This window comes from Pezoporus wallicus, unplaced genomic scaffold (assembly GCF_028554395.1).
Source record: "Pezoporus wallicus isolate ANWC-B61680 ecotype Strahan unplaced genomic scaffold, APGP_CSIRO_Pwel_v1 contig_6787, whole genome shotgun sequence".
NCBI classification, from domain to species: domain Eukaryota; kingdom Metazoa; phylum Chordata; class Aves; order Psittaciformes; family Psittacidae; genus Pezoporus; species Pezoporus wallicus.
This window is the reverse complement of record NW_026636951.1, coordinates 1889837-1916375: the sequence shown is the minus strand read 5'-3', so window position 1 is coordinate 1916375 and position 26539 is coordinate 1889837. Positions and strand designations below refer to the sequence as shown.

The 26539-nt window shown below is 37.6% G+C and overlaps 1 protein-coding gene across 4 annotated transcripts in view; it reads left to right on the top strand.

Moving 5' to 3' along the window:
* The first annotated feature begins 2279 nt into the window (after positions 1-2279).
* MYOF (myoferlin) overlaps positions 2280-26539 on the top strand; it is a 70087-nt gene continuing 45827 nt past the window's right edge. For 3 of the 4 annotated variants that reach the window (XM_057402337.1, XM_057402336.1, XM_057402338.1), the window contains exons 1-8: positions 2281-2430; positions 8341-8396; positions 9623-9714; positions 20107-20215; positions 21503-21587; positions 24106-24266; positions 24778-24906; positions 26380-26442. In XM_057402337.1, the coding sequence (XP_057258320.1) occupies positions 2343-2430; positions 8341-8396; positions 9623-9714; positions 20107-20215; positions 21503-21587; positions 24106-24266; positions 24778-24906; positions 26380-26442 (783 nt within the window). In that variant the 5' untranslated portion in view covers positions 2281-2342. Of the gene's footprint in view, positions 2431-8340; positions 8397-9622; positions 9715-20106; positions 20216-21502; positions 21588-24105; positions 24267-24777; positions 24907-26379; positions 26443-26539 lie in introns of all 4 variants that reach the window. The other variant, XR_008971338.1, reaches the window with a different exon arrangement.

Here is a 26539-nt window from a genome sequence, read left to right as displayed (position 1 = left end):
CGTCATTTCCGCACACCGGAAGCGAGGCTACGGCATCTCCGATGGGCCAAACATATGGCGATCGGGTTAAAGAGCGTTTCCGCCAAGACAAGGACCGGAAGGGGCTGGCAGACCCGGCTGGGACGGGGCATGAGTTGTTTGGGGTTGGGTGCTCGTTGCCTGGTGCTGCTGGGTTCCTCGGGGATCTGGAGAGGAGGCCCATGACTCGACTGGCCAGTGCCATGGGCCTGCCTTCTCTCTGCCTCCGTTTTCTGTGCTGACGCACAGTGGTGATGGGCGGCCGCCGAGAGGCGAGGGCTGCGCCGCGGAGGCGTTTGCTTTCCCTCCGAGGGGCCGTAGTCAGTTTTCGTTTAGAGCGGGTTTCCATTTCATCGGTAAAGGGCAGCTGTAGAAGAAGGGGTGGTAGCAGATGAGCGCCCCCCACCGTGTTGCCTGCCGGTGGGTGGCTTGCCCTGCCACGGGTGTTCAGTGTACCGGCCTTTGGGGCAGCAAGAAGGCTCTGGGGTGACCTTAGAGCAGCCTTCCAGTTCATAAAAAGGGCCTGTAAGATGGAGCGAGATTTTTTTTTTTTTTGCAGGGTTTGTTGCAGCAAGATGAGGGGTAATGGCTTTAAACTAAAAGAGGGGAGATTCAGGCTGGATGTGAGGAAAAAATTCTTTAGAGTGAGGTTGGTAAAATACTGGCACAGGCTGCCCAGATTGGTGGTGGATGCGCTGTCCCTGGAGACATTCAAGGCCAGGCTGGATGTGGTTCTGAGCAGCCTGGTATAGTTGAAGATGTCCCTGCTCATTGCAGGGGGTTTGAACTAGATGCGCTTTGAGGCTCCCTTCCAACCCAAACTGTTCTATAATTCTGTTTTTCTTCCCCAGCTACCATTTTTGGTACCTTTTAGAAAGGAAGCAAGGTCCATCTTGGCTTCAGAAGTATTAAGCTGGATATTTCTCATGTGACTATATAAAAATTAGGCTGAACTTTCTGCATATGACTCGCATTGCTCCATGTTGCTGGCTTCCTGTCTCATCTCTACTTAAAAAGATATCTTGCAGTGGTATGCACTGCTTGGGTTTTTTTTGCATCTGGTCCACAGCTGTCAAGCTGAACATGGGCTCACTTAGAGCAAAGAATTCTTGTACTTATCATGTAAGTTTTGCCTAGTTTAATTTCAGTAGAGTCTATGTTAAAATATTTACGGGTATCCAAACAATAGAGGGTCTTTTCACTTTTTTTGTTTTGCACATATTTCATAGAATCATAGAATCGTTAGGGTTGGAAAGGACCTTAAGATCATCTAGTTCCAACCCCCCTGCCATGGGCAGGGACACCTCACGCTAAATCATATCACCCAAGGCCTCATCCAACGTGGTCTTGAACACTGCCAGGGATGGAGCATTCACGACCTCCCTGCGCAACCCATTCCAGTGCCTCACCACCCTAACAGGAAAGAATTTCCTCCTTATATCCAATCTAAACTTCCCCTGTTTAAGTTTTAACCCATTACCCCTTGTCCTGTCACTACAGTCCCTAATGAAGAGTCCCTCCAGCATCCCTATAGGCCCCCTTCAGAGACTGGAAGGCTGCTATGAGGTGTCCACTCAGCCTTCTCTTCTCCAGGCTGAACAGCCCCAACTTCCTCGTATTTCCTCAATTCTGTTTTATTTCTACTTATGCATATATATCTTAAAATTTTCTCGACATCTACTAAATTCAGCATGTTAAATGGTCTGTGTAAACGTCGTCATCCCAGAGTGCAACTGAAGGGGGAGCACTTAAACTATTTTTAAGGCTAGGTATTTCGTGATGCTAGACTGACACGGGGGCAAGCTAAAACCATTTACAAGCGATGAAGTTGTAAAAATAAAGAGGGAAAAAAAATTACATGATATGGTGAAATGCAATACCGTGGTATACCAAGGGGCAGATGTGATGTATCTTGAATATTGGATTTGTGCTTAATGTTCATGTTGCTCTATGCTTGTTCTTGCCTTGGTTACTTGCGAGGCTTAATAATGCAGCTGAAGAATAAAAGTAGCAAAAAAAAAAAAAAAAAAAAACCTACACTCGTTTTTACACTGTGCCTTTTCTGTTGCCGGATTTCATTAGTGAGTGCTGGTTTTGTGCAGCAACGCAGAACTTGGTGTCAGTTTACAGGTACTGGGTTTTTTTCATAGCCTTGAGTAGCTAGTCCGTCATAGGTCCACCCCTAGACTTTCTTTACTGTGAACCAGCTATTCCGTGCCTCCTCTTCCTGCTAGCGTTCCAGTCCAGAAGTTAAGCAGCTTGAAACTTAAATACTTCCTTGAATTTCCTTCATAACAACTGATATTTAGTCAAGACTGGAAACAATGCTTCGGGTGATTGTGGAATCTGCTACCAATATCCCTAAAACTAAGTTTGGGAAACCAGATCCTATTGTTTCTGTTATTTTTAAAGGTAAGAAAAACTGTCATAAATGTATTGAGGGAGGAGGTTTTCTGAAGGAGGATGCTCTGTGAGAGTATTTGAAAATCTGTGGAAAGATATTTTGCTGAAGTTACATCTGATGTAAATTTAGGGAAGACTTTTAATTAGACAAGAGCTACCTGAACGAAGTTTGAACTGGGTGGAGTGCATTGGTCTTTTCTGGCCGGCAGTGCTTCTGTTTCAGGATCCACATTTTACAAGCTTTTGCAAAGGCTTAGCCCTTTGCTTTAAAAACCCAACTCTAATTGCATAAATAAATCCTATTTTAATTCTGGTATTGAAGGCTGCCTTGTTTTCCACCTGAAAAATCATTCCTCAGTCTTGATTACTTTGCAGAACCACTGCTCATTGTTACACCAATTTTTATTGTGACTGGTTTCTTGTTGTTACCAGCCTGTTGAAAAACAGTAATATCATTACTGAAGGTGTTTGGGTTAATGGTTTCTCTTTTTTGTTTTGTTTTTACAAACTGGATTGCACTTTGAATTTTTGCCTGTTGACATTATTTAAAATAAAGATGTAGGAAGGAAACAACATTTTACACTTTAATTGCTCATCAAATACATACAGGAGAAGGATAAAACTGTATGATAAATCAGCATTTATATGTGAAGCCAGTTATGTTTTACAGTATATTTTACCTGTTGCCATCATTTCCTTATTTGGCTAGAATAAAAGAATTTTATTTCAAATGCTGGTTTATCTTTAAGATGCAGAAACCTCCCAAGCAGTTTTGAATCATGTAATGCATTAAACCAAACTGTAACAGTCATCTTAATTCCTGATGACTTGGTTTTTTAACTGTGCACTCAAATTGAAATAGTGTTTCCTGAAGTATGAAGAATCATTGGGGGGGTTTGTTACTTTTAGAAACCAAATCTGAAATCATGACATTTTGCTGGAGGCTGAAAAAGGATGAAGCAGTGCACATCCAGTGTGTTCCAAAATGGAGAGGTTTTGGATACTTTATTTCGGCATCAGAAAGATGAGATGTCATTCCATTTCCTCTCTTTTCCTTCTCTTTTATGAGTTTGTTTGTTTCACTCCCACTGTGTTAGGGCAAGTGGCAGAGCCTGTCTCAGTAGTTTTTGGAACTTGCTAATTCTTAAAATACTGTTTTATTTGCCATGCAGAAAGTATTGTTGGGTGGGGTACTGTAATTTCTCTGGTTATTTCCGTTTGTTTCTGCTGCTTCTTAAGCATTTATACTCTCTTTTCAGTTCCTTGTCTTTCTCTTGGTTTCCTGTCACAGTTTTGCCTTTCTGTGTTACCTCTGTTCCTGCAATTTCATGCTCCAGAGTTTTTTTTTATCCTAATTGTCTAATTCCTCCTTGTAATCTTCTGTTCCTGCTGTGTGCCCCAATGGAATTCAGTTTTACCTAGTAAATACAAGTTACAGATTTATGTTTTTTCTTTTGCACTGCTGGATTTGTTTCTTAGACTTCAGTTATTCAGACACAGGAACTGGGCAACAGACTGATGGAATGAGTTTATATTTATCCTTTATTTATGTGCTATAACTGGGATTTTTAATGTTCACAAACATGCTTAACCATTGCAGCTTCATAATTGTAACAGTTTTTTAGTAGGATATTTAATTTCTCATTATAACTGTCACTTCTTTTTATGTGATTTTACTACATACCAACTCTGATTTTTTGCCTTTGTCCAGAGTGATTCAAGGGGGGGCAGAAAATACTGGGGTTTTGCCAGCTATTGAGCAGCTCTAATTGGAGTGGAATACCTGGTTGCCAGGTGCAAGGATATAGGGTCATATCTGAAATATGTTGAACTTGTGGCTGTTTATAAATGGTTTTTATATACAGCTTCTTCCCCCTCACTCTGTTAGTGTGTAGAGGTGGGAAATCAGTCTTATTTTTGGGAAGGTGTATGTCAAAGGGCAGCAGTCTTTCACAGTTGTCTATACCCACTGCAGCTCCTGGGGGGACATAAAAAACACAACTGGGAGCTTATTATCCAGGTTGGGGAAAACTCAGGCATTTTCAGTAGTACTTTGGCCATAGCCTTGAATACATTTTTATGTTCTTATTTGACTGGAGTATTCTTGGAGAAGTCTTGGAGAACAGCGCGCATTTGACAGAAAATTGCTGTGGAAGTTGACATTTTATTAAACAGTTTTATTTGTTGGCTTTTCCACACTATAACTTGCATAGCTTTTGCTGATGTCAGCTTCAGTAATTTTAAGACTTCAGTTGAAAACACACAGTATCCGTCAGGATTAGACATTTACAGCTATGCCGGGAAGGAAAAGGCCACGATCCTACAACTATTAGTATGTAAGTTACTCGGCACTTTATACATTAACACACATACATTACTATAGTTTCATCTATGTATAGAATAGACTTAATCAAGTTTGTGTAATTCAGCTAGTTATAGACTGTACAGTCAGTACAATTAGTACAGTGACATGTATGAGGTACATGCTCACAGGCAATAGCTGTTTCTGTGGTGGTATCTTATTTACAATAGAGGAGGGTTGTGCAAGCATTTGACTTATTTTTTCACACATTTGCAGTCCATTGGGATGGACCTTTTATTTACTTTAAGAACAACTCACTGTTCAAAGAACTACACCCTGAGAGTAAACAAGTATTGCTGTCTGGAAGTGGGGGCTGGAACTGCAGAATTCATAGTTTGCTGTCGCTCTACATGAGACAAATTAATATGAAAAACTGTTGCCATTTGTCGAAGTGGCACTAAGTGGTAATGATTAAACCAGTACAATTCTTTGGGTTTGTCGGACATACCGAACTGGAGGAAAATGTGTCAGATTCTTGTCTTTAGGTGTAAAAAATGACAGTCTCTTATACATGCAGTCAGTACAAGGGCATTTAGTGCTTTCAACATTCCTTTTGACTGCCTCATTCAGCTTTATGAATTAAAAAATGGTGTGAAGTGGCATTCTGTTTGATTGGGCCAACTTGAATAAAATCTCTTTTCCCATTTGTGCTTAATCTCAAAGCTTTCCAGCAGACCAGCAGTAGTGCATCGCTATGTTAATTTATATTTCTGGGTGTGAAAGGAAAGCATATTTGAGTGTAATTATTCCCTAAATTTATGTTTTCTGTTTTGCAGAGAATTCAATTACCCTGTCTAATTTTCTGGGTTTGGAAGGTCTGCCCATTTGATCCTGCAGTTGCTGCCCCTGTGCAGTCTTAATTCTTCAGTCACAAAAGTTTTACAGAAATCTTAGTGAACTGAAATGTGATGTTTTTCTTTAATATTAGGCTCAAGACTGTTCCAAAAGCTAGTATTTGCTTCTGCTATTGGCCATCTGCTGCAACTGATAAAAATATTAGTTAGGATAAAAGAAAAAAGCTAAGATGTAAGCATTGGTTGTTTTGCAGTACTGTAATTAATAATGGAACAATTATTATTTAAACAGCTCATCTTGAATGACTTTTTAACACTGTAATCTCATTGACTATCACTACGTTCTTATTGCATTCATTTCCAATTGAGATGATTAAATGATATGTGGTGCTATAATGCCTCTATCAAGATAAAGCAAATAATGATTACTTTTACAGTACCAGTATTGTAGTTAGCTTTTAAAGAAGCACATATATAGTGTCCTACCTGTACCCATTATCATTTCTTATTTCTTGGTAGGACCAAACTAAAAATGATGACTGGCCCTATTTTACAGTTTGTTCTGATGTGATTTACAGTCTTGGCTACTATACCTGGATTCATTAGCAACAGAGGAAGGCAGCCTGAGGACCTGAAACTTGTGTGAGCTACTGGAATAACTGGGCGGTCCATTTTATCCCGCTTGACAAAGAGTTTTTTTTGGTGGGAAGTAGAAAGTTCTTTGCCAGCAGTTTAAACAAGCAAACAAACAAAAACTCATGGTATGTTAAAACAATGATAAAAAGTGTAATTAAAAATGTCAGTAAAGTGAAGAAAATACGTGTTCGAGGAATGCGACACTGACTAAATTACAACTAAACACAATGTAAGCTGTGTTTTCCAGTGCTTTTCATCCAACTTGCACACAAATGCATAACACAAACAGTTTTTTTTCTTAGTATGATCTAGACTATCCATATTTCATTGGAATCTTAAATCTTACTCTTGTTTTTTGAAAATTAATAGTCTGGAGTGAAAAATTTTACTCCTTATCTTGACTGTTGTTCAAGTCAGGGCTTTCCTTACCATACAAAGTTACATTTGGACTTAGGCAGGGTTCACAGGACCACTAGTTCCATCAGGATCAGGTCTGTGGCTTGCTATCTCCTTTACGAACAGCTGTAACTGTTCCTTTTTTCACCAGCACATTTTTTCCCCAACTCACAGCTCCTGTTTGTAAGGGAATTTGTAGTATTAGTGCCAAACCCCAGATATTCTGGGATACTAGGGTTTGAAAATGCTTTGTCTCCTATTAGGTAACATTAGATGAAGTTGAATTTCTATTACTAGATGTTAATTGGCTCTTTGTTCCGCAAAATGGGTCCACAGCATGGTATGTTATGAAAGCCCTTTCCTTTGTGGTACAATATGAGTCAATATCCTGTATAAATTGTAGACAATTCCTGTTACAGAAGTGTGAGTCAGTTCTCGCAATTTGCAGTATGGGATGACATTTCTTCTTCCAGTACATCCCACTCTCGTCCAATAAAAAGAACCACCACAGTCTGCTGCTTGAACAGTGGGTATGTGACCTTGCCCATGCAGCGTGTCTTTACTCTTGCATCCCAGGTCTTTGCAACATTTTCCTTACACAGTATAGCCATAACTCGCAAATCATAAAACTCCTATTACCTTTACTGTAGTCCTTAAATACAAGAAGTGTGTCTGAAATTTAGCCACCTTGTCCTGGCTGGGCATTTTATAGATCAGTAGTTACTTTACTGACTGTACTTAAATATACTCATTTGTTATCACTAATATTTGCAATTTGTGTTTAGAGAGTTGCATATTTGCCAGTGTTCTTATATGCCTCTGAGTGTCATGTCAAGACTTGTTCTCCATCAGAGCTGTATACATATAGTGCAACCAAAAAGTAAAAATAAAGTTATGGCATGTTACTTGCTTTGAACCTGTTGTAAGAACAGGATTTTGGTTTCCTTTATAATAGCTGAGGGGGACTGCAAAGGGCCTCTGCAACATTTGAGTTGTATTATTCCTCTCAGGAGAAGGAATTTGAATTGAATGCCACACTATATATAATTTACAGCCCACCTAACTCTCCCATGATTTTTAGGTTGACCGCATGCAAATCTCATCATGAAGTATGGAAAATTTGTAATTTTTAGGCTACAGTAAATGTCAGTGATCTGCATAACCTCTGGAAACCATTTTTTTTCAGGAAAGACTGCATTTCTTCTTACATGCATATGTATTTCTGCTAATATTTGCTCATTTAAAGGAGAAAGTGCTGACACTGGAAGCAGATCATAAGAATATTTCTTTTTTTCAAAGTGATTTTATTTCAGAGCTACTCACTTAGGAGTATTTTGTAACTTGGACATGGAAAACTTGTAATACATTTTCTTTACTACTGAAGTTCATTACTTTCAGGTTACTGATTGGTTTGATGTCTTTTAGTCGTCTTTGATCATTTTCTGAAGTTGCAGTCAAGGGTCATAAAAGACTGAGAAACCTAAACCGTAATTTTTTCTTTTCAGGAATGCATCTAACTATGCTTAAACAAAACAGAATAAAAAGCCTCAACCACTAAATTGCCCAGGGGATGTTTTGATAGTAAAATGTGCAACTACTGGAAGAGGCAAAATGAATGGGACCATTTGGTTTAAAGCTCAAATTTTCTTTTTGAAAAGTGAAAGAAAAAATTGTACTGTTTGTGTAGTGAGTTAGCAAAACCAGATTATCACACTTTGTTTGTATTTGCAGATGAAAAAAAGAAAACAAAGAAAATTGACAGTGAACTTAACCCTGTTTGGAATGAGGTAATTCTTTTTAATTTGTTTAATCAATTCTTGGTCTTTTGTAAGGTAAAACACTTGTAAAATTGGTAAGTCAATTCTGTAGTTGTGAATATCGGTTAGAAAAGGGAACTAGTGGTATGTGTTCTTTCAAGGTGTTAGTAAATACAGGTGAACGGTTTCATCTTGTACCATAGAATCATAGAATCATAGAATAGTTAGGGTTGGAAAGGACCTTAAGATCATCTAGTTCCAACCCCCCTGCAATGGGCAGGGACACCTCACAATAAACCATGCCACCCAAGGCTCTGTTCAACCTGGCTTTGAACACCACCAGGGATGGAGCATTCACAACCTCCCTGGGCATCCCACTCCAGTGCCTCACCACCCTCACAGTAAAGAACTTCTTCCTTATATCCAGACTAAACTTCCCCTGCTTAAGTTTTAACCCATTACCCCTTGTCTTGTCACTACAGTCCCTAATGAAGAGTCCCAGCATCCTTATAGGCCCCCTTCAGATACTGGAAGGCTGCTATGAGGTGTCCATGCAGCCTTCTGTTCTCCATGAATTACAATTAATTAAATAATGCTTTTATGTGGGTATCCGGTGCATTTGTTTCCTATTTTTTGTTCCCTCTGACTTTGAACCAAAGGATATTCAGCCATTGCTACATGTATTGATCCTTTACTATATACTGCAAATAAACCCTACAGAATTTGAATCATGTATTGAAGTTCCTCAAGGTTTATTTGTAGGACTGGTGATTTTTTTTTTTTTTTATTTTCAGTAATTTTTCTTGGAAAATGTTTTCTTAGTTTGTTTTTTTTTTTCCCACACCAGAAATGAAAGATTATTCTTACGTTTTGTAATTAGGAATATGAGAAAACATACAAACATTTGTCTAAATTCAACAGCAATTGTAGTTCAACCAGTATTGCAGGGGAATAGTATCAGATCGAACTGATAATAAGAAAACACTTACATTAGTGTAAGTGGAACTGCAAAAGAGGTTATGGCTCAGTACTAAATAATTTAGTTCTTTTTCTGTTATTTTTACTAATACGTAGAAAATCAAGAATGTACTATGAGCATTTTTAACTTTTTTTTTTGCAGATGTAAGCTAGTCTGGTCTGTCACTAAAGGCAAAATTTATTTCTGAATAATTTTGTTGCATACATTACCCTGCTGTTAATTAATTTACACATAAATTGTAATTATAATTTGGCTTTGCTCCATTATTTTTGTTCAGATTCTTGAATTTGACTTGAAAGGAATTGCTCTGGATAATTCGTCTTCCCTGACAATTATTGTGAAGGATTTTGAAACAATTGGACAAAACAAGTATGTTCTTTTTTCTTCTTTTCTTCCTTGTTTTTTTTCTTTTCTTTTTTTTCTTTTTTCTTTTCTCCAGAATTAAGCACAACTTTCAATTCAAAAGTCCAGGAAAATAATGGAAATGATAGTTACTGAGGGAAATGATGGATGTAATTAGATGGTTTCTGATGTAATACATACTTGCAGCCTATGAACCAGTGGGCTTTCCACCCCTCAGATTCAGATTGTTTGATTGTTACTCTCAAGCAAAGTGTCAGCCTTCTCTTTTTGCTTAATAATGCTGAAGCTAAATGAAAGGAACATTTTAGCCATTTAAGGCAGAATTTGGCTAAAATTTAGATCCCTTCACCTATCACTGTCATTTGAAAACCACAGCTGCCATATTTTACTTGGTGTTTGCTTGTAATGAAGGTCCTTGTGTAACTAGGTTAAAGCCACTACAGATACCTGGTGCAGGTTGTCATCTTTCAGAATGGTGCAGGGCAGTATCTACAACTACTGTACATAATAATTATCGAGAAAGTAGTTTTGAAGAGTTCTGAATTGTCATTCTCAGAGCAGAGCTAACACAAACCACCACAAATTACAAAATGCAGTTAAAGTTCTTAAGTGTCTTTTAAAATCTCCCAGAGAGGCTATATTTTGCATCACTTACTTAATTCTTGCCTAGGAAGAGGGAAGCCTCAGTTCAATTTCATATCTTGTCTGGAGGGATTGAAGTCCTAGACTCATGTCCTGGGAAAATGAGTTATTCATCAGGATATATATGTTGGACAAAATACAAAAAGTGTCTTGGGAACGGAATCTGGTTTTCTGGGTTTTTTTTTGAGTGTCCTAGTTAGTGAAGTCTGTGGAATGCCATGTTCTTCCTGGTCCAATGAACTATGAGTTCTCTGCACAGTCATTAAAAAGCTTAAACTTGATAACAAAAATAACTCCCCAAGATCAGCTTGCGGAACTCTTTTTCGATGTCAGATGTAAGAGTAAATTCTCTCACACTGAGAAGTGAATCTGTCACCAGTTGTTGGTTAAGTGTTACAAGCCTCAGGCTCATTGCATATATGGGAGATTGATAATGCTGTTGCTAACTCTTCTTCTGATTATATTTTGAAAACATTGTTTAAAACTGGATTGAGGATTTTTTTCTTTGGTTGGTGGCTTGGTTTGTGCTTGTTTGGATTGTTGGGTTTTTTTTTGAGAAAATACATAGTTTGGTATTAAGAGTGTCTTCTGTGAAAAGTAACCTGAATAATCTCAGCAGAGGAAGAAAATGCATATCTAACTTTCCTTAGAGGAGGACTTCAGAGTGTTCTAAAACTGGAGTGGGAGGCTGCTGAGAACTGCCTTTTTTGACATTCATTTCTTGGAAAGGAAAGGCAGAGGCTTCTATCAGTAAAGGATTGAGAGTTTAGGTATTCAGCAGATAGAAGTTTTCTTGATGCCCCTAAGATGTAGGAATTTATAGCTCTTCTGTCCTTCACCATTTCTGTTTGGTTAGTGCATGTTAGGCTTGAATCCTGATCTAAAAGTCTAAACTCTAGCAGTTCGCTATGTATAGCACCTATATACACAAAATTTGGTTCCACATTTTTCAGACATCTAAATGCTTAGTTTTAGTTTTGACAAAATCAGATTTTATTATTAATTTTAGAGAACTGCAGATAAGCAGTAGCCATATCCATGTGTGCCTGGAAGATATAACACAAAACACAAATAGATTTAATAATAATTTCATAGATTAAAAAAAAAGCTATGTAGATGATGCCCTTAGTAACATGGTTTAGTGGTGGACTTGGCAGTCCTGGGATGTTGGTTGGACTTGATCTTAAAAGGTCTTTTCCAACTTCGCTGATTCTATGATTTCCTTCAACAAAAAAATGAGAAATATATCTAGTTTTTCCACATATGAAATCATTACTACAGAAAGGATGCACAAAATATATGATTTTCTGGATTTTTTTCTGTTTAATTTTTTTTTTTTTTTAGTTTAATCTTGCTCTTGAAGACACTGAGAATTGAGGCTTCTATCTTTATATAAAAGGCAGTGACATTATAAATAGGTTTTGAGTACCGAAATGCTGTCAGGTGTCCATGTTGGCATTTAAGCATTTTTTGTAGTTTTATGATCTTACAGAATAGGAATATTTAGTAAGTAAGCATAGAACTAATTAACATGTCTTGTTCAACTGACTTTTAAGAGTGCTTTTTGTATTTTTCAAGCTTTTTTAACATTTTTTAATAAGAACAGATTTGTGATTTGTTCCTGTGAATTTGGGTTGATAGGACCTTTTGACTATGGCCCCTGGAAAAGATTGTTGCCATGAAAAACTAAACTGGTAAATACAGGAACACAGGAACTTAATTAATCCACATTCTATTAAAAAGCAGGAGGGTACTTTTTGTCATTTTGACCTGGACTTTGAGGTTCCTGCTGTATTTATATGATGAAGCAAATACATAACACAGACTTTTAACAAGTTTTATGTGGCTCTGAACAGATGATGATACAGATTTAAAAAAAAGAAAGTATCTGAAATTCTCTAGGATTTAAGCTTTAATACCAGAATGAGATGTGTACAGGGTACCTTAAAGCAATGCATGCAGATCATTTCAATAAAGAAGACATAAATTACTGGCTGAAATTGTTAGCAACCTTTTGTGTTCTGCATGTCATTTTCATGAAATAAACCTGGTCCCTAAAATCAATTGCAGGAAAAGGGTAAGGTATTGGGTGGTGGCAAGCTAATCAGAAAGCTTTTCTTTTGGGTAGTCTACAGCAGGGATAGAGTTTATTATTTTATGTTGAAACATGCTTATACTGAAAGCTCTGAGAAAGCCTAGGGAATCTTTCTTAACACACATAAGATAAAGCTTCATCAGTGTGTTTAATCTTTAGCTATCCCATAGTGGTTAAGATCTGCCTATCTCTGCTTAAATTTGTCTGAAAGGGTGAATATATATTTTTAGACAAGCATCATAGAGATTTTACTTAAATTTGTGCAGAAACAGCTTGTTGAAAATGAGACACAGTTTCTTTGTAGAAATTCCTAGATTTTAAACAAGGATCTGTTTCTCTGCTGTACTCTTCTGCTCTGTCTTCTCTGTCAATACCAAGTAGTGTTGGCTGCTGTCAATTTGAAAGGCAGTATTGTATCACATCACCTTCTTTTTCTTTTTCTTTTTTTTTTTGGGGGCAAATTTGGATATTTTATGAGACTGAGCCAGGCATGCACTCATGTTTAATGATAGTAGTCCACTTCCATTATTAGCTTTACTACTTTCTGCCTTCTCCCAGTATGTGAATTCAGGTTTTTACAATGCCTTAACAGCTCTGTTGTAAAATCACTGAGTCAAGCTGACGCCCTCAGATCTCTCATTCTTGAGATTCCTGTAGGTCAGTAAAGCAGGAATATATTGCATGTCTCTGACTTCAGGGAAATCCCAAAAATCAGAGCTTGATACAGGAAAGCTTGCCAGTAATGACAATTTTTTAAAGTGTCAGAAAATAAAGGAAAATGCCTGTTTGTTTTGCTTATAGATGTTTTTGCAACTTACACAGGATAAGTTATACCACTTATTCTGGGTACAGTTGAATATGTAAACCAGTAAGATTATTTAGGAAAGTGACTTCCATGTATGGAACTGTCCAAAAATATATGTATAGTACATACCAACGACAGAGCAACACCATCCAAGTAACCCTCTTTCAAAATAAATCCTCGATAACCACCACATATTTGAAGTGTATGATGTGTTTGGAAGGACTGTTGGCAGGGAAACAAGATAAGGGGGAAAGTGGGAAACACATGAATAGGCTTCCTGACTGTAACAAGATAATAGGAAATGTCATCTTAGATTACAGAAGCACTGTAAAAGCAGAAGAGATTGATATTAATGAACATTCACATTTAGACAAAGGACCATATGAAAGAGGGAGTTTGGAATAAGTTTTCTGCATATTACTTGCATGTAATATGTTTCTGTATTTCCTGATTCTATTTACTAATACTGAGCTTAAGAGAGATTTGGCCTAGCATAGTTTTGCCATTCTTTCATTGTATTCTCTTTAAATTCTGAAGAAAAAGTTTGTGGTCAGCACATGCTTGCAGTGCTGCAGCATTGCAAATAGATGCTTGTGTGAAAGTGACACTCCCTTGCTTTGTGTTTTAGTTCAAGCTTGGAAAGTTGGAGTACAATGTCTACCTAAGGTCCTTGCTACTGACAGCTCTTACATTAACAGTTTAAAAAAAGCAGGGGGGTTAGGGAAGTGAGGGCTGGACATCTAGGGAACTGAGTCACCCAAGAAAGACCAATGAGGAGAAACTACACCATGTCTTTGGTTTTATCTTCTCTCTTCTGGAGGAAAATAACCATAGACTCATAGAACAGTTAGGTTGGAAAGGACCTTAAGATCATCTAGTTCCAACCCCAACTGCCATGGGCAGGGACACCTCACAATAAACCATGCCACCCAAGGCTCTGTCCAGCCTGGCCTTGAACACCACCAGGGATGGAGCATTCACAACTTCCCTGGGCAACCCATTCCAGTGCCTCACCACCCTCACAGTAAAGAACTTCTTCCTTATATCCAATCTAAACTTCCCCTGCTTAAGTTTTAACCCGTTACCCCTTGTCCTGTCACTACAGTCCCTAATGAAGAGTCCCTCCCCAGCATCTCTATAGGCCCCCTTCAGATACTGGAAGGCTGCTATGAGGTCTCCACGCAGCCTTCTCTTCTCCAGGCTGAACAGCCCCAACTTCCTCAGCCCGTCTTGATGCGGGAGGTGCTCCAGTCCCCTGATCATCCTCGTGGCCCTCCTCTGGACTAGTTCCAGCAGTTCCATGTCCTTTTTATGCTGAGGACACCAGAACTGCACACAATACTCCAAGTGAGGTCTCGCGAGAGCAGAGTAAAGGGGCAGGATCACCTCCTTCGACCTGCTGGTCACGCTCCTTTTGATGCAGCCCAGGATATGGTTGGCTTTCTGGGCTGCAAGCGCACACTGCCTGCTCATGTTCATTTTCATTTTCTCATCCATCAGTAAGGATTGCTACTGTTATTTCAAGGTAGAAACAACTCCTGCTCAAATGTTCTGCTACTATTCTTTGCTGCAGTGTAGACTAGAAAAACATCAATACGTTTCTCAACCAGGCTCCCTCTCTCTGGCTGCGCACTCACAAAGCTCCTAACTAGTACACACTGCTATTCCATGCAGTTACTCCTGACTAATTCTGGGCACCTGGCCCATTTGCTTTGCCCAAGAGGTGACCAAAGCACCCTAATCCCCTCTAGAACAGCATAGCAAAAGATTGCAATATAACCCACAATTTGTAACAACTCCTAGAAAGTAGTATAGCTGTTCATCCAGCCTGTTCTTGTACTGAGGTAGGAAGAGGAGCTCTGTGTTATTCTGTTTTTACACTCTGCCAAAACACTAACTCATTGCTTTGGCATGTTTCTGTAAATAAAGTGAGAAAGAACACTGGAATATTTTTCTATTTCTTTTTTTTTCCTGGAGATAGAATTTACTGCTGCATTTACAGGATCACTAAACTTTTGCAGATAGGTTAAATGACTGCTCTTAAAGGTAAAAAGACACAGTCATTGGAAAAGATAAATAAAGCAAACCACACTGACATGTATGCAGCCAGAACATCATAGGAATAAACTCGAGAGAACTCATATGACCCATGCTTAGTTAGGTTTTCCAGCATGAAGACATTTGAAAAGAGAACACATCTGTTTTCTATTATGTCTAATACTGTGAGTAGAAAGATTTCAAACTCTCAGAACACAAATCTTTATGCAGTTAAAAACCAAACCAAACCAAACCAAAAAACCCCAAACCCATAACTTCAGTTGTTGCTTTGAAGTTAAGGTACAAAAATGTTAACAGGAAGTTACAATTGTGTCTGAGTGAAGTGATTTTCATTCTATTTGAAAGAGAGTTGGGATTATGTGTTTCCCTATGTTCTTTACGTAGTTAGTAACCTAGTAACCTAGCGACACAGAGGAAAAACAGATCAGGCACACCCTTTTCTCGAGCAAAAAAATGCAGCCACAAATGAATGGCGCAGCAAAGTATTTAATCATGTTGAAGTATTTTCCACAGTTAAATAATTTCTAGATTATTTGAATCTTCCTGCAGCTGTACCCATCTCTCTGGATTCTTTTCCATGTCAGTGTGGTTGTGCACTGCTGGAGGTTTTCCTTGCATACATTGTATACAAGATCCAGCCTGGTTAAGATTCAGTTTTACAGTTTTCTGCCTTGTACAAAATCGTATCCATGCTTTGTTTCTTTTTTAAAGTTTGTTCTTCCAAAGAGTATTATAGAATAACTAAAGAAGATAAAAAATAGTTGGTTTGCTCTTAATAAAAATTTTAAAACACAGCACAAATATGGTATGTGTTGGGTGTTGTAGCATAGACTCTATAATGGAACATATACACTGGGAAAGAAAGGTTGAGTGTAGCAATTATAACGCAGTGTGGGGTTAAGTTTGCTGAGGAGTATAATAAATATAAACCTCTGTCAAACTAAACCCTTAAAAATAAGTCAAAAGTATTTAAATGCTTGACTCTTAGGGGATTAAAATCATTGGGCTTCCAGTAGAAGTAGCATGTAAGCAGCTGGAGGACGATATGCTAAACAATTTCATATAAATTGCTACCTTCAAAGAGAGAAGTACTAAAATGCTTGGTATTGTGAGTTAGTATTTCCTGATCCAGGCATGGGTGTAAAGTTTCACTTCTCTTGGTTATTTGGGCAGCTAACAGGAAGTGCTAACCATAGTACTAACAGATTACTTAGCTTTGGCACAAATACAACACTTCTTAATAGTTGGTTATCGGTAGTTCATTGATTTCATGCTGATAAATTAAGTATTTCCCTTTATTTACTTAATGGAATGTATTATAGGCCTAGTACTGATAAGGTGTATTTGAAGTAGTGTAAAATCTTCTTTAAATGTGGACTTGGCTTTTATCTTTGGTGTTTTATTCAGTGGTAGACCAGAACGTTTAAACTGCTTCTGGAAATGTTTAAAAGACATGGCTGACTGGGTATTATGTGTATACAAGTCTTGGGGATAGCCAAAAAGGAACTGAAGCAGAGTTGAAAAGCAGTACTTATTTGCAGTCTACTGCCAAAACAGCTGATGAACAAAAGGTCAGAGGATGTATTGAGTTATTCTGAAAGCAGAAACTACCCCACTTGATGGTGTCAAAAGATCAGCATGATCAAGTGTTGTCTGCCTAGGCAAGAGGAAGAAAGCTGAAATTGCTCTAGCAAAGGACAGTGTCCTTTGAGGATGAGTAGGTGACAGTCTTTTCGGCTGTGCTGGAAGGAAATGACTCCTTGTCACCTAGAAAGTCATGACTTCAGAAAGAGATTACATGCTACCCTGCCTGAAGGTAAAATATTTTCGGAGTTCAGAGATCATGCAGAGAACTAGTATGTAACTGGCTACATATCAGATGTGAATACAGAATCAGACCATGCAGCAGAGCATTAAACAGCAATGAGCTGTTAATGGATGTGGTGTCACAACAGCTGCTGCTGAGTTAGCTGATTTGGGCTTACTTGACTTAGGCCAAAGATTAGAGACCTGAGAAAAAACAGCTTCATCCAAGACCGGTAGGAGTGATAAAGATGAGATGTAGTGATGACCTTGAGGCATTCCTTGTTACTTTTGAAAATAATACCTTCGCCATTGAATAGCTGTATGATCAAAACCAGACTGGATGTGATTCTGGACAACCTATTCTAGCTGACTAGCAGAGGGGTTGGACTGGATGATCAAGTGGTCCCTTCCAAGCTCATCAGTTCTGTGGTTCTCCTAAGGGAGGGGTGAAATATTCCCAATCCAGCTAACAGGACCACTCTGGGGAAGGCAAAAGCCTAACTGCTTAAAGTTTAGAATTTAGCTAAATCTTAGAAGCAGGTTAAGATAGTGTACGGGCTGAATGTTAGGGTTTTTTTCTCTTGCTAAAGTGGAAAAAGACTGGAGAGAACTGTTGCCCAGCCTGTTAAAGCAGGGGGAAAAAAAGGACATCAAAGGCAGCCAGTAGCAAGCGGTCTATGTAGAGAGACTCCCTCTTCAGTCCTCGGAAGGTGACCAGAATTTTAAAACTGGTTACTATGCATTCAAATGTGTGAACAGTTATGATCTGCACAGGACAGATGAGGATGTAAAAGTGGAAATTTATGCTGGAAAACTTCAAAAGCACTACTGTTGAACAGCTGCTCTTGAGTTAATATCACCAGATCAGAGGGCGTGGTGAACAGTCATCCAGAAATGATTGAAACAGTCATCTTGATGAAGCAGTCATCCAGATGATTTGAGACTGAGTGATTTCTGAACTGGAGTTCTTTTTGACATTTTTGTAAGTCACTTGAACTCATATCAAATCAAAACAGCAAATTACAAAGTTTTTCTATAAATTTAAATAGTAAAATATTTTCTTTGCCTTTCTCTATAATTGGATTTAACCCTGGTGGTTTGGGGTAATCTTGTTGGATTTTTCTCTTCTATGTATTGTGGTTTACACTATGATAACTCAAAATATGTATGTTTCTCAGTTGAGAAGGCGTAGTCACGGTTGAAGAATTTGAGGAAAATAAGAATATTTGGAATTGCTTAAAGCTTAGAATTTGGCTATGGATCAGAAGTAAGTTAAGATAGTGTTTCCCTAAAGCTGAGACATGCATGGAGTCAGTGTTTCAGCTAACGTCCAGCTCTGGGCAGGAATTTGTAAGAAGTGAAGATGTACCTAGGGTCAATGTAATGCTCACTGAAATAGCTAGGTGTATTTCCATAGTTTTTTAAAGAACACTGGATCAAGACTATAATACTGAACCCAAGTGTCTGTTCAGTAAAGGGAGGAGAGCCACTTGTTAGAAATGGCATCAGAGTTTCGGTTATGGTCATCTTAAAGTTTAAAACAGCTTCATGCTGCAGCATGGCCTAATCTTAAAGTGCTTTTCACACATAGCCCATCCCCTGTATGTGATGAATATGAGGCATAGATGAAATATTATTGTCCTCTGGCAATTTGGGGTGCGGAAGTGAAAGGCTTGAGAGTGAGTCAAAACTATCAAAAAGGCAACTGGGATTGGAGGAGTGAGATGAGCTGGGAAAGAGGAGTTGTCTGAGGAGGTGACAGCACCAAATTCTAACAGATCATTCAAACAGTGTAATTACTTTTTGTGCACAGCTAAGTGAAAGTTTTAACATGTAATACCTGGAGTGCATATTTGCAGGAAATTAATGTTTTATACTTACCTATCCTAATGTACTTTGCAAAAAGTAAATTATGTTCTCATGATGTATCAGCTGAGAGTAGCTATAATAATACTCTTGCTCCATGTCAGAAAATACCTTTGCCTCCTTAGCTTCTCCGTGAAAAAGCCCTGTAATCAATTGAAAGGGACCTCAGTTGTCTGTGTACAGATCCTTTTTCCACTTTGGCAGCAAAGCTGGTATTTTGTTTGTAAAACATGTTCTTTGTAATATTTACAGGGTGAAACTATCTTAGGTTTTTTTCATCAGCAAAAATCTCAGTTATTCCAATAACCCACTTCAGTATAGGAGTAAACTGTTATTACATACTGTGGGAATGAAATACAGTGCCAGATATCATAAGACCAATGCCACACTGTTAGAAACTGTGCCTAAAAGAAGTTTCAAAGGTTAAAAGTGCATGTAGTTTTCGTTTTTTTGAAGAGAATGGGGTTGACAGATACAGTCCCAAAGAAGGCAGAAGTAGCTGAGGAGGGTCTGCCACATAATGTCACATCCTATGGGCAGCCTCCTCAGTAGGCCTCTCTAGAGCGGTATTGAAACATCCTAGAGAATTTAGAGGCAAGGAAAGGAACATATTCCCAAATGTAAAGTATGAGCCACAAGACTAATTTTGTGAATCCTCTACTGAGCACATTGATCGGTTGAGTTTGTTGTTTTTAATTGTTTTCATTACAGAGATGTTGTATGCCTTTTTGTGAGGACAGGCATATAGGGAAAGAAATCATTACATCAGTTAGTTTACCAGTGAGAATTCCATGGATGAAATGAGTGATGTGGCTGTTGAAAGTTATACAGATTATTTTCAAAAATACACATAAAATTTATTGAAATTTAGGGGTTTAACCTCTTTTTAGTTAAAGCTGTGTCTTCCATAAGAACACTGGCACACTGAAGTGCAATGAAAGAGAAAATACAAATTAGCAGTACACGGTCATTAGCTGACATTTGCAATCACCTTTTGTTGTGATCTTGGGTTTTCAAGTCATGGCTGGAGTTACTTGGTTGACTAACAGACACTAGCCAAAGACCAAAGGCAACTTCTGTTCAATGTATACTTGCATTTTAATAATGATTTTTTACTTCATTTCAGATTAATTGGCAGTGCATCTGTAGCGCTTAAGGATCTTGTAGGTAACCAAAGCAGATCTTTTCCCTTCAAATTCATACCTCTGCTAAATGAAAGGGGACAAGAAACTGGAGTGAGTAGCTTACGTTTCCTTATTTTACTGTATTCTTGATCAAAATTCTCCAGCAATAGGGCTAATAGTAAAACAAAAATATTTTCAAGGTATATTTACTTTATAAATTAAATGCTTGGAGTTTTGTAGCCAAATCTTCAGACAGAGAAAATTTGTAACAGGATATAATTATGTCCATACCATCTGCATTTGTTTAATATCCTTTCAGTTAGATAAATTGTTTTCTGTGTATGTATTATGTATTTGTATATGTGTGTTATAAATATTATGGGCCACAGAGTATACATGGAAATCAGCCAGATGTTGAAAAGGAGCATTTTCTTAAGTACCAGATGCAGTTCCCATATATGCTTTTTTACTGTATTCTAATAGCCAGCTATGTGACAGGACTGATTCTAGAAAGCAAATAATCATGTATATGTTCACTGCCAGCTCAGTTCAGAAAGTTACACAAGAACTTGTTTAACTTGGTTTAACACCTGTTTAAATTTAACAGAGTTACTAACTGGTTATTAACTTATTAATTAAGTAGTTTCTAGAGCTGGGACCTTTCTGTGTTTGTGCAGTCTCGCTGTTAAGCCACTTCGTATTGCATTCTAGTACACTCAACAATAAGAGGCTTTAAGGGTAATTTCAGTATTTCAGCAGCAGTAGTTTAATATCATGGTTACTTGGTCACAGGCTTTTTTTGCTGACTTCTCACGTTACTGTGGCAACTAGGAAAATAATGGTTTGCTCAATAATGGAAAACCACAGGCAAGCACAAAAAGGACAATTCTATAATTAGAATGGAAAATGACTTAGTGTTTTTCTTCCAGGATGGAGGTAAGAACAAGCAATTAGAAGAGCCAGATAGGAAATCGATTATGATTCAGACTTCAGCCAGATAGGGAAATTTAGTTATGGTTCAGATCACTCAGATCACTGCCTTTGGTTTTCCATCAGCAAATTTAGGATGTCACCTAGTCTGCTATGAATACTGTGGAACTAAATAAATGAACATTGTAGAATATCTTATATACTTGTATTGTGACAGATTTTTCTACATATAGACACAGTGATTCCATTTTTTAGATATTATTTTAGAGCCTATTCCATTAACTGCAAATTGTGGGTTTATCTCTATATAGCTTAATAACAATTAATTTTCTAATAGCTGAAATGTTATTATAGACAGTGCTGTGACTATGAATAGCTAACTAGTTCATGTACAGTGTTAGAACAACTTACTGCTCTAAGTCAGTTGTGACTACTGTGTGTTACATAAAAAACCCTGTGTATTTATAGGCAACAATTGATTTGGTAGTAGGATATGAGCCACCAGTTGGACCAACAAATCCAAATGATCCAGGAGGGACCAATATACAAGAAGGTATTTCAATCTTTCTTAGAATATTATGGTTAAAAGATCATGGAGACATTAAAGATAAGGCAAGAAAGTGATTCAACAGCATTGTTCATCAGGAAAAAATGTAACCAAAAGTAAGCATGTCAAGACTGCCAGATAGTGATTTTAAAGAAATTAAGGATGATTCAGAACTGCAGCTAGGAAGAAAATTTCCTAGGCAGTTCCTGACATAAAAGGTTTTTTAGCATAATTTTCTCCAATAGAATCAGGTTACAAAAGAATGATGTTGCTTAAATCCTCTTCAAAATGGCTTTTGTTCAGGAAACAAAGGTTTTTGAATGCTCAAAGGAACAGCAGTTACCTGCTGTAATGCTAGGACTAACCAAAAAAGCATGGATTTTGGAAGAATTTTTCTGTTACTTTCAATGTCAGGGAGCTTTGTGAAATGATTTTCTTAAATTTTTAAACTTTTTTTTTCCCTGTAGAATAAGTAAGTTTTGAAAGACACTGTTGTACCCTATACCATGCTTGGTATTTGACTAGCCTGTGCAATATTGTGTTCAGTAGGTAATATACTTTGATCTCCATATATCATATTAACCAGGCTTTTGCTAAGAGTGTTTTTGAAATCCTGTTTTTCCAGACTCTTGAAAGAACTGTGAAGGTATTTTGCAGCTGACAGGCAAATAATTACCATAATATCCAGGCTGTGTTTGTGCAAAAGGAAGTAAATGTAATGAATGTTATATGTTTGAGGATAAATAAATCACTTTGACCATTATCTGCTAATAGATACTAACATAAGAAGGGAAAAATTTAAATGAGGAGTCTTCTGGGGGGAAATTTTGATTGCACTGACTTCCCTGAGAGGTGTTCTTGGGCAGTGGAAGGATAGGTAATGCAAACACAAAAGCTCTGTTAAATTACTACACTTCAAAATAATTTTACATAAATGTGGACTTGAAGGCTAAAAGTGCAAATTGACATATATGATCATTTTGATAGCTTTTAAAAAAATGTACTATAAGGTAATACAGGTAAAGACCAAGATGGCAGGTTTTCAGCTAGTATCCAGCAACTGCATGAAAATTATTTCATTGCAAATTATCAAACACACCTTAGTTACTTATTGTAAATACCTATTTCCCATGAAATTAAATCACCTCCCCAGCTGAGATTGCTACAGCTTGGCTTCAGAAATTTGAAATTAAGTGCTAAGTCAGGGTGTGTCATCAATCAGTTGCCCAGATCCATCAGAGCAGATGGATTTTGAGAGACATGAAAGAGGTGGGGTCTTTGGGATCATAAAATACATGGTATGTTTATCTCTGTGCTTTCATATGCCTCTTACAAGCATCACTGAGGACTTCATTATGCGAAGTGATCATCACCCTGTGTTGTCAAACTAATTCATAAAGTGAGCAAATACTGTTTATGCTAACCATCAGAGACACAGCTTGTTCTTCCTGTAGATTTTACCATAGTCACCATCCTTCAGTTAAGAAAAATAGCTGGAAACACTAGGGAGGGTCACACTTTTGTGGTCTAGATATTTACGGATCCTGTTTTGCAATACTGGAATCTTGCTGTATTGTAGTGTCATGTAGTTCTATAACAGTCTTCCACAGAGGTAATTCCAGAACTGTCAAAAAGGCTTACTAAGAAACTTTACCTTATTATTAAGTTAAATATATTACATTAATTAGAATCATAGAATCATAGAATAGTTAGGGTTGGAAAGGACCTTAAGATCATCAAGTTCCAACCTCCCTGCCATGGGCAGGGACACCTCACACTAAACCATGTCACCGAAGGCTCTGTCCAGCCTGGCCTTGAACACCGCCAGTGATGGAGCATTCACAACTTCCCTGGACAACCCATTCCAGTGCCTCACCACCCTTACAGTAAAGAACTTCCTCCTTATATTCAATCTAAACTTCCCCTGTTTAAGTTTTAACCTCTTACCCCTTGTCCTGTCACTACAATTAATATTATTAATTATATTATTTAATTAATTAATATTATTAATTTAAACACACTAAATATGTTACATTTAACATGTTATTTATGTTAAATGCAGTGGAGGAGGATTCAGAGTTTTATTCTGGATAGCAAACTCTGAATGTCTTCATGTTCTCAAGATTCTGAAGTGAAAAACAATGCTATGCTATAGCCTAGTTTTGCTGCTGGGAAACAGCTTCAGCTGTTAATCACTTCTGGTGTATTGTGAACTAGTCTGGTGACATGTACAGCTGAAGTGTACTTTGTTAAAACTTCAACTGGCTTCTTCAGAAAAGTGCATGGGAATTGTATTAGATACTCTGCATCCTGAAGTGCAACAGGTTTAGTTAATTTGCTTAGGATATACATTTGTTCTTAAGCAGGATAAAATGACTAGCTTTCAAAAAAAGTTGGAAGCATGTGGTTAGCAGAAAAAAATGTTGAAATGAGATAATAATACAGGTTTAGTGGAACTCTTGGGTATCGGATTCTTACTCCTGTAACTGTAACATCAATCTGTACTGTTTATTAATTGTATAAGATGGAGAAGAGGATGGAGGTTATGAGGATGACTTGGATGGCCCAGTTAGTAGTACCAAACCAGCAGTTCCAAGTGGCACAAAGGAAGCCCAGCTAGCTAAACGTATCACCAAAGGAAAGAAAACACGGAGAATCCTTTCTAACAAACCACAAGATTTCCAGGTAGTAGATTTATTAAATGTTGCATGTTCATTTTTCTTCCTGACATGGCATTGCTCCTTTCTCATAGCCTGAGCATAATTAATGTCGGATTATGCAAATCTAACGCACTGTAGAGACAGTAAGTCTCTTCATTTGAAAGCCTGTATTTGAAGAGTATCCTTCAAATTTGCCTGTTACAGAGATGTCCAATTTTGTACAGCTCTGACTGAAATCTAGATTAACCTAATTTATCATATAGTTGTGTAGATATCAAACTACAATAGCAGTTTTAAAAATAAATAGTAAATGCAAGTTGAAAACAATTGCTGAAATAATTAAAACCAAATTGTCTTGTAAAATTCAAGTACAATTATACTTGCTATCGTAATCAAGTTTAAAAAGTCAGCCTAGTCCATATCTGCCAGCTACTTCAGGTGTTGGCTTTTTTGGTATTATACTAAGAAATCATTGATGATAGATAATACAGGGAGTGGATTAATACAACTATTTGACTTTTATATTTTTTTCACAGATTCGTGTTAGAGTCATTGAAGGTCGTCAGTTACCTGGAAATAACATAAAACCAGTAGTCAAAGTTCATATTTGCGGTCAAACACATCGAACAAGAATCAAAAGAGGAAACAATCCATATTTTGATGAAGTAAGTGGCATAAAGACACTGTAGCCAAAATGTTGATGCTATTAAATGTAGAAAAATAGTTATTATAGCCTTTGTTGTGATCAGTGAATAAGAATTTGCTAATATTTAAGGGTAATTAAGGTTTATGCACATTTTGCAGTTCCCAGTCCCTTCGTTTATGTATTCACATCACTAAAAACACACCTCTGTCACTGGCAGTCTTAGCAGATAAAGCTATCTAGGAGGAAGCCAGACTTCAGCTGTGACATATGGAATATGTTCTTTGATACGGTTGGCCATATGACATAATAATGACTTTGAACGGTTGTGTGTAGGTTATAAAAGCAAAGAAAAAAAGAATTAGGAATCACTGTAGACCTCTCTGGTCAGATGAGCTTTCAGTGCAATGCTTTGGGACAATAAGACTGCCAAGTAGAATCTGAAAATGTCATTGTCTTGCTACCTGTGATTTGTAGAAGTACAACTAGATTTCTTTGTCCAGACAGGGATCGTACCTCAGACACACTGAAAGACAGGTGAGAATTCAAAGCCATATAAGGGACATAAGAATAATCCCATGTCTGGAAGATTAATGTTGCAAAGCTTAAGCTTAAAAGAGGGAATGTTGAGGGATAACTCTCATTATCTAGACCTGTGTGGAAAATTCAGAAGATTTTGGAGCTGGGTGGCAAGCATGTTTAATACATACAGGCAAAACCAAGGAAGATATAAAATTTGAGACTCAAACTAAGCTGTAGGTAGCAGCCAAGATTTATGAAGCAGTGGTAAAAAAAGCAAAGGAAGAAAACCATTTGCACCTTACATTGAATCACTTCCTAGGCAGTCTTGATATCCTGATTAGGCAAAATATGGAATAGGAGGGACCATGCTTATGTACTCCCTTTTTGTTGGCTAAAGTACTGGTTGGAGTATAGCTGGTCTCAAAGACCAAACTTAGTGAGGCAAATACTATTAATAAAACAAACACACTAAATAGTATATTTAACTTCAGGCTGTTGAACTATCAGATTTATTCCTGTGGCCTTGAATTTCAAAGATGTAAATTATTAGAATCTATCACTACTAGCCGCAAACAAGACCTTTTTAGACAGCTACAACAGAGATGGTTAGACAAGGACTTAATGTCCTGGAAAATAAACTACCTTCCCAAACTTGTTCCCCTGAGGAAAACGTGAAATGCAGAGCAAGCAGCAAGGGCAGTACTCAAAGTTTGCAGCACAGCTATGCCTACTGCATTCATTCAAATGGAAGTTGTGACTGTCTTTTGCCTTATGTTGTACTGAGTTTATTTACTTAATTTAGTTTTTTATTCTGTGCTAAATTATCATAGAATGTGTCCAGCAAGGAGACAGGGTAAAAGTACTGTAGCAGGCATACCTCACAAGCCTTTTAACATGTTTTTGCATTTTCTATTCAAAGAATTGTGTGTTTGTCATTTTGAGACAGGTTTTTTGTTTGTTTTTACCTTAACAGATATTTTTCTACAATGTCCACATGACTCCTTTAGAGTTGCTTGATGAAACTGTTAGCATTCGGGTAAGAAAAACTGGTGCATGTTCAAAAGGCTGATGGATGCATATAGCATTGTCTGGCCATTTCACTATGATGTTTAGAAACATTCCTGTTTCATGCT